Here is a 9,027-nt window from a genome sequence, read left to right as displayed (position 1 = left end):
TTCAGCTCTAATAAGTTTAGTTCATTTCAATCCAGTTCTTAATTTCATTCCTTCTCTCATCATAAAATATTCAATTCTGTTTAGTTCAGTTCTTAATTTCCTTCTCTCATAAAATATTAAGTTCATTTCAGTTTAGTTCAGCTCAATTCAGTTAATCAGAACAGACTCTTAATCTAAATAATATACAATTAGATTAGATATGTAATTCTCGATCGAGTTTTCAAATTAAGTCAGTTTTCAACAACTCTAGTAGCGAGTCTATAACGCCAAAAAGCAATAAAAAGTTTAAAGAAAAGGGGTAAGCTAGTAAGGGAAAACGTTAGCCGGGAAATGCGGCCATATGCCGCATCTTTAATTCCCCGTCACAAGTTTTCCGAAAATGACACAGGTATTATTAAAACGATCTTTTCATATTATCATCTTTGAACTTTGATGATGAGGTTGCATAGGATACAAGAGGGAAGCAGCAACAAATTTAAATAGTTATCTTATTGCACAAATTTGACCCAATTTGATGCTTCGTGATAAATCAACCAACTGATAATCTAACCCAATTGTTAATTTTTGATTATCTTACTTTTTTTAAAATTCTTTCTCTCTCTAGATCACCCGGTTTGCGTGCACTATTTGAGCTGTTTCTTACCAAAAGTCAGCGCACTTCTCTCTCTCCCCTTTCTCTCTCTACAATACTTTGCTCTCTTCTTTTTTTTTCTTCTCTTCATTTTTTCTACTAATATTATTCCTTCTACTTAACATTAAGCTTATAAGCTTGCTTTAATTTGCTTCATCTTAAGTTTATGTGTGTTAGTAATTCATTTTGTCGAAATATGGACAACTATTTAGGGGATCTAGCAGATATAGTTCGAGCTAGCGGAGGTAATGGCATAATCGGCAACCACACAACTGCAACCGCAACCACAAGTGATCAATTTGGTTTATCGAACCAAGACTCGTACCAGCTAATAAGGAATAACGATGCCTATTCATTCCCTGCAGACACCCTACTCCGCAACATCGATGCTATATCAACGTCGTCCACTACTTTCCTCGACAACATGAGAGTCGATGACGGGGGTCAAGGTGGAGGGAGGTTAGCTAGTGGTGCGGATGGACTTGTGCAACAAGTTACGGGACCGTCGCAAACACCGGGTATTATCAATAACGGTTTATGTAATATATTCTCTTCTAATAATATGGTTCAGATCTTACCAGATAGCAATAATACTAGTTATAAAGCTATTGATAATAACGGTAATAACTGCAGTAGTAGTAATAGTTATAGTGATGGAAAACTTCCCTTCCTACCTGCAGCAGCAGCAGCCTCGCCTAAGGTTTTAAAGTCGGCTGCTGCGGTGGGTTATAGAATCATGTCTAACCAAATGATAAGCATGAATAATGCTAGCTGTAGTAGCAGCCCTAAGGGTGTGTTTGTTGACGGCTCTACAACCACCGCCGATGTACAGCAGTTGCAGATCCCGTCTCCGCGAAATCATAGTGTCAAAAGAAGGTTAGATCGATTATTTTGATTTCATTTATTAATTCAATAAAAATTACTTGTTATTAACATAATATTAATTTGTGTGTACTTATTGCTAGGTTAAATTCTATGTAATTACATAAAAGTAAATTTAATAAGGAAATTCAAGAATTAAGTATGTATTAACTTCATCTTATTTTGACTTTTTCTTTTATTAAGAGAGATAAGCACCGTCCTAATTGTAAAAGCTTTTAAAAACGAAGATAGTATCATCAACTTTACTCCTAATCTACTCCGTATGATTGGGGTTTTTTATTTTTTTCAATGTCTACTAGCTTAGCTACCTATATGCCTCCCCAACTAAAGACCTAAGCTGAAGAACAGTAGAACCTATTTTATTTACAATCATCAAGTGGCATATCATGTAGTCATGTACAGATGTACTAGTGCACTATCAGTTCGGTGTCAGAGATGTAAACATTAACACTGCCAAAATTAGTTATGCACACATTTTTACAAAATTAAATTAAATTCTGAACACCCCCAAATATAGCTATAATACCAAAAGAGAATTACACAAATTATAATAAAGTCATTATGTCTCAAACTTTAGAATATATTTGTAAGAAAATGGATTAAATTTAATATGATAATTTTTTTAATGTAACTAATTTTACAAAAATAAACGGTGATTTTAAGTTAAAAAGATTGAAATTAAGCTGACCCATAAATGATAAATGTACTGGACGGAATAAATGATCGAGATAAATAAATACTGATACTCCGTAAACCGTAATATATATGAACAGGAAAATACAAGCTAAGAAAGTGGTGTGTATACCAGCACCAGCAGCAGCAAACAGCAGGCAAACAGGAGAAGTGGTACCTTCTGATCTTTGGGCATGGAGAAAATATGGTCAAAAACCCATCAAAGGTTCTCCTTATCCTAGGTAAATTATCTACTTCTTTAATTTGTTAAACATATTTATGTAGAAGCTCAATTTAATTAGTTTCACATGCATTTCCTAGTAATACGTAGTATTACATTAAATTTCATCATACTATAATAATTAATCACAATCTTATACAAAGTAGATTTTAGATCATTAATATAAACCAAAATTTGGTCTAATTAATATGTACATATATTAAATTTTATGTTACAGAGTAGCAGCATTGAGCAACTTTAATTTAGTTCAATTGGTACAGTTTTTACTTTGTGGTTCTCAATACATGAATAGAAACAACGATCCTTAATTATTTGATAGAGTACATACAAACCATTTTTTGGGGGTTACGTACCCTGTAGCATAGGTTCATTGCTATATTAAATCAATTGTTGATATGTTCCATTATTACTGTGTATCTTTAAGTATAGATGTCAAATAAATCTAAAAGGAGACACATACACTTCTTATTTCTCAAGGTTTACGTTAAAATCTAGAATGTGTGCCTTTTGTTTTAGTACTCAACTTTCTTAGTACTCAACTTGGTGATTGAACAAATAATCGTACTTCTTTTTAAATAGAGATATTTAATGGCATTAGAAATATCTTCATTTTTTATTGTAAGACCAATATTTTACTAAATGAGGTAAAAGTATAAGAACCTACCAATTATAGGTACCATGCTATTAAGCTAAAATATTTATTTGCTATAATCAAGGTTGACTCGTATGTAAGTATTTATTACTCTAAATGATATATTCGATACGCGAACCAGTCTAATACAAGTGTATTGTAAATTTTATTTATTTATTTATTTATTTTTTATTTTTTTTTTTAATTTGAGAAAGAAGTTTATTGCTAATTGATGGATAAATAATGTTGAGATATTTGTGTTTTGATTTCGTAAAACTATTGAAGAAAATGGGAAATTCTATTTGTTGAATTCCAACTTTTTAATATTTTAAGTGGTAAACATTTTTAAATTTTACTATCAATGGTAAACCTAAATTATTAATTCAACTATAACATTAATGATAAATTATAACTAGATATTTAACCAGATTTAGTTAGTTTTTATTTTTACATTTATTTTAGAAATATTTTTTTACAAAACCAAAAAATAAAAAAATCACCAAACCCCTCACCTAGCCACCAACATCACTACCGGTGACGTCTGGCCGACCTACCTCTGGCCGGTGACGCCCCGCACCTCCTTCTCATTTCTCATTTCCCCCACCGCCGCCCACCACCTCTCTTTCCCATTTCCCCAGCGATGCGCGCCGGGCCCTAATCAGGAAACACACCCCAAACCACCACGAAAACCAACCTTCTTCCCCAACGAACCCCCTCCTCAGTAAGCCGACCACTAAAACCCTAAAACCCACCCAAACCACTAGAAAACTGAAACTTGTTTCCTGGATTTGGATTCAAAATCCTAAACGAGTTCGGGTATTTTCTGGTGTTTTGGAGTGGGTTTAAGGGTTTCTAGGTCGGCGAACTAGGGATGGGGTCGACGAGGAGGTACGTACGTTTTCGAGATGGTTTGAGGTGGGGTTGAGGTCAGTACTAGAGCGGTGAGGGAAATGGGGGTGGTGGGGGTTCGAGATTGGGAGAAAGAGATGAGGTGGGGGATTGAAGGTCGGCGCACAAGCGAAGGTGGAGCTGGGCGCTGACGTTGGTGGGGGTGGGAGAGAGGTGGCTGGTAGACGCCGGCAGGGGAGGGGCTACTAGTGGCTAGATTGGGTTTTTCTTTTTTTGTATTAGGGATGGTGGCCAGGTTTGGTTTTTTTTTTAAAAAAAAATATTTTTATATAATTTAATTATTAAAAAAAAATTAACTGTAGTTAAGGATTATTATTAAAACAACACTTATCAAAGGTAATCAATACTTTAGGTTCGTCATTGATAATAAAATTTTAAAACATTTACCACTTACAAAATTAAAATGTTGGAGTTCACCAAAGAAAATTTCCCAAGAAAAATTGTAAGAACCTATTCTATTACCCTTATTGTAGCTGAACTGAAATTACTTTTACAGAAGTAAAATTATTTTTAAAGAAATAAAATTAATTTTACTGAACTATAAATAATGTTACTGATTTTCTATTATATTTTTCTTTAAAATTACTAATTTTACTTTGCTAAAATTATTTTAATTTAATTAAAATTATTTTTAACTGAAATGTATTTATTTTTGTCTAATATACATTTTAAATTGTTAATATCTCTAATTGCATGCTAGCATTAATTAATTGTATTATGTGAAACAAAGGAATATTTTATGTCTCTCGAATAATACTCCTTTGTTGCACATAATAAAAAACGGATGTAGTATAAAAGTTTTATATTATTAAAGTATAGTTTTATATCTCTAATTTCGAGCCGGTTCTCATTGACTGAACTCAGCTGAACTGAACTTAACTGAATTGAGCTGAACTGAACTAAATTGAGCTGAACTGAACTGAAATAAATATTTTATAAGAGAAGGAAATTAGGAGCTGAACTGAACTGAACTGAATTTCAACGTAAGAGAACAAGCCCTTCATGTTAGTAATCAAACAAATTAAATCATGTTTTTCGTAGTATGTATGTATTGAAAATTTAGAGTATTATCTTAAGTTTTGAAAAGTTTATAAATTTTAAACGGGGAGAACATTTAGGTCAGGTCGGAGCAGAACATTTTTTGTGTATGGAGGAGATACTTAGGGCCTGTTCTCTTACGTTGAAATTCAGTTCAGTTCAGTTCAGCTCAGTTCCGTTCAGCTCAGCTCCTAATTTCCTTCTCTTATAAAATATTCAGTTCATTTCAGTTCAGTGCAGTTCAGTTCAGCTAAATTTAGTTCAGTTTAGTTCAGTTCAGCTGAGTTCAGTCAGTGAGAACAGGCTCTTAATGCAAATCATGATAATTACTACTTATGTTTCATATCATGTTGAACAAATGTCTTTATATGGCCTCCTAAATATGGACAAAGAAGTTTAGAGATGAATGTGATGAATAGAGAGAAAAAAAGAAAAAAGACAATTTAAAAAGAAAATAGTATTTGTTACTCTTAATATGAAACAGTCGTTTTTAAATATGAAACCGGATATTATATAGAGTATAAATAAAACCACAAGATTTACTATAAGCGCAATTAGTCTTGTATGCACCCGGTCTACAATAAATTATTGTAGACCCAAAATTTGACACTTTTAAATATTATAATCACATTCTGGATGATATAATCACTTTTTTAGATGATATAATTATCTTTTTGTGAGTCATATTTTGATCTCATATTAAACCATTTAATGAGATTATATAATTATCTTTAGGATGATAAAATTTAAAAATCATCTTTTGAATGATGTAATTTACTATTTGATACTTTTTATAATGATAAATTCACTTTTTGAGTGATACATTTACATAATAGTTTCAAGATGACATAATCACTTTTTTAATAATATAATCACATTTCGTATGATATAATCGCATTCGTATAGTACACTAAAAGGTTGGGTCTACAATAAGTTATTGTAAACCGGGTCTATTCTAATCTTAAACAAATAAATACACTCCTCTAAAACGTCCAAGCTACACCTTTGCAAAAAGTGCTTTGTTTCCCCCCTAAAAGTAGGAATTCACACGTGAAATTTTTGTTCCTAGCCTTTTTTGACGGGCTTTAGTTGAATAATGTTGTCTCTAATTTAGTAAAATTTTCTATAGTGCTAAGGGAGCTTTTTCTTCTGTTTTTTTAGTATCATTACTTTTAAAAAAAAAAAATTAAAATATGATTCTTCTATATTTTTTTTTTAATGACTCTTCATTTCCTTTTAATACGGAGTAATAACTAACTACAGTAATAAAAACTGAATAACACACCTTTTTCTTTTTTCTTTTTTTTTTTTTTTTTTGTTTTTTGTGTGTGAAACAATAAATCACATGTTCCAATTTGTATTGTAGTTAAATACTAGTTTAGTTCTCGTGCGATGCAGGGTTTTAAAGAAAACACATTGTAAGGTTTATTTATAATACTGAGAATCTGTAAATTTTTTGTATACATGGTAAGTAAGTTCTATTGTAAGCATATTACTTATAAATTATATTATAAAAATTAAAAAAATTTGTAATGAACACTTTTGAACATTGAAATATAAATATACCGGTAAAAAAGGACTTGGTAACGACAAAGTATAAAGTTTTTTAAAAAAATTTTAAAAAAACTAATGACATCATCATAGCAAATTGGTGGGAAAAAAAATTTATGTCAGAGTAACATGTGTACAATTTGAAGAAAGGATGATGTCAGCAACATTTTGTTTTATTAATAGTAACTAGATGAAGCGTACTTAGCATGGGAAGTGATTAACTATTTGATAGGTTGACTTTTAATACCTTAACTAGTTAGCTAAGTATATATGCATGCTTTAATTAGAAAGACATGAAAGACAAATTAGATGATATAAAATAAATTAAATCCTAAGTTATGGTTATCAACTTACCACACTTTAAAATTTAACCAATTAAAATACCTAGCAATCAAGTCGTATCTTAACAATATGCATTATTCATTATTTGACATGAATTTCTTGTTGGAATTTTGACAGAGGCTATTATAGATGTAGTAGTTCAAAGGGATGTTCAGCAAGAAAACAAGTAGAACGAAGTCGAACAGATCCCAATATGTTAGTCATAACATACACATCCGAACACAATCATCCTTGGCCAACCCAAAGAAACGCTCTAGCAGGCTCAACTAGGTCATCTCAACCAGCCTCGAAAACCTCTTCCAAGGCATCATCACCACCCTCACAAAAACCAAGCAACAACAAATTTCGTAACATACTCATCAAGGAAGAGAATGAAAATGCTTCAACAACCACCGCGACAACTTTGTCTACGGTCAAAGAAGAGGAGACCAAACTCTACGATGACCGGCTAGATAATAACAAGGTGGACGAAATAATTGAAAGTTATCGTCCACTTATCTTGCCCGAGCCAAAGACTAGTAATGGCCGTGACCAACAAAGTGATCAAGATTTTTTTGCCGATTTGGTTGAGTTCGAGAGTGATGATCCTCTAGAGATATTTGGTACTCAAGGATGCAAAGGGTTTGATTCTTTTAGTGGTCTATTTGATTGGGCAACAAACAACAACACACCTACAAATGAAGAAAATAATGATCATACAACATTATCTTTGGACCAAGAAAAGTTTAAGAGGTGATGTTTGATGATACTATTTTGATGAATTATATATAATCATATATACAATTTTTTATATTTGAAGTATCATCATGCACATTTGGTTTAATAGAATTTGTATATCAACTAATGGTGGCTATAATATAAGCTAGAGAAATAAAGATGATTTTAGGATTATTCGTTCATTTGAATGGGTAAGATGGGCCTTTTATACAAATTGGTGCCATAGTTGACCATTTTTTATGTAAAGTGGTGAATTGTCATGGTCTCGAACAGTTTTATGCAACCACTTACGTACGATAATTTTGTATATAGAATATATGTATATGTGTATGATGTTTTTTAATGTTAATAATTGGTTAGCATATATTGCATTTATTCTTTCAGAAATTGATGAATAACGCCATCAGTAAAACTTAAGCATCTTTAATAAAATATGCCAACCTATATATATATATATATATATATATATATATATATATATATATATATATATATATATATTTTGACAATAGTAACTACCAATCAAAACACAACAAACCCAAACCAAAAGAAAATCAAGAGGACCAAAACAAAATTCTACGCTCACACGCCCGCCTAGCAAGCTAATGGGCTGGCCGAACCCAATCCCGAGGCACTTTGGAGATTTTGCAAACGGTGAGAATTGAAGGTCGAGAAGACGACGGACATCACTCAATAATTATAAACATGGAACATCTGTCGGCCGACCATCCTGAAGGAGCGAAGCCATAAGAGCACTATCCGTGTAAATAAAGAAACTATGAAACCCTCTGTGAATAGCAACCTGGAGACCCCATAAACAAGCCTGAAACTCAGCCTGGAGAGGAGAAGCAGCACGACACGCTCGCGAACCACCCCCTAATACCTCATCGAACTCAAACTTATGAAGAATCCAACCCACCCCCGCCGAGCTATCCGCAGCAATCCGATCCACGCACCACCCATGATTAGACTTATCTTCACAGGATCGGCCAAAGAAACTCGAATACAAGAGATAGACCTGGGAATAGAAAGATCACCTAAGTGCTGCTGAGTAGCCAAAACCTGGAACGAAAACAGACCAACTTGATCGCCTCGGAAGACCCATTTGACAGCTATGGCTAAAATGGAACTAGGAGAGTACAACCTGAAAATGTATTGATTCTGTTAGCCCATAAGAAACATAAAAAGAACGAAGCTCCCTCCAATGCTTAAGCTGACCAAACCCTGAAACCAAATCAGAGAACCATAACTCAAAAGGTTATGCTTACTATTGCGATAGAGCTTTCTCTAGTAGCAGTAGAGAAACTGCACTGTGGAAGTTCAACGGAGAGAATTTTTTTATCTTAATGATGAGAGTATGACCAGGAGAAGCTGTCCCAAAACGGAAACCTATAAGTGTACAGACGCTGAGTA

At 32.8% G+C, this 9,027-nt stretch overlaps 1 protein-coding gene across 1 annotated transcript; it reads left to right on the top strand.

The window, feature by feature from the left end:
• The first annotated feature begins 617 nt into the window (after window positions 1-617).
• On the top strand, window positions 618-7,979 carry LOC145634897 (putative WRKY transcription factor 14). The gene is made up of 3 exons (XM_081686229.1): window positions 618-1,507; window positions 2,287-2,427; window positions 7,015-7,979. The coding sequence occupies exons 1-3, from the start codon at window positions 798-800 to the stop codon at window positions 7,631-7,633; spliced, it is 1,470 nt and encodes a 489-aa protein (XP_081542355.1). The 5' UTR covers window positions 618-797; the 3' UTR covers window positions 7,634-7,979.
• Window positions 7,980-9,027: the final 1,048 nt, after the last annotated feature.

The sequence above is a fragment of the Chenopodium album genome, chromosome 6, assembly GCF_948465745.1.
Source record: "Chenopodium album chromosome 6, dcCheAlbu1.1, whole genome shotgun sequence".
Taxonomy (NCBI): domain Eukaryota; kingdom Viridiplantae; phylum Streptophyta; class Magnoliopsida; order Caryophyllales; family Amaranthaceae; genus Chenopodium; species Chenopodium album.
This window is presented reverse-complemented; position numbering and strand designations above follow the sequence as displayed.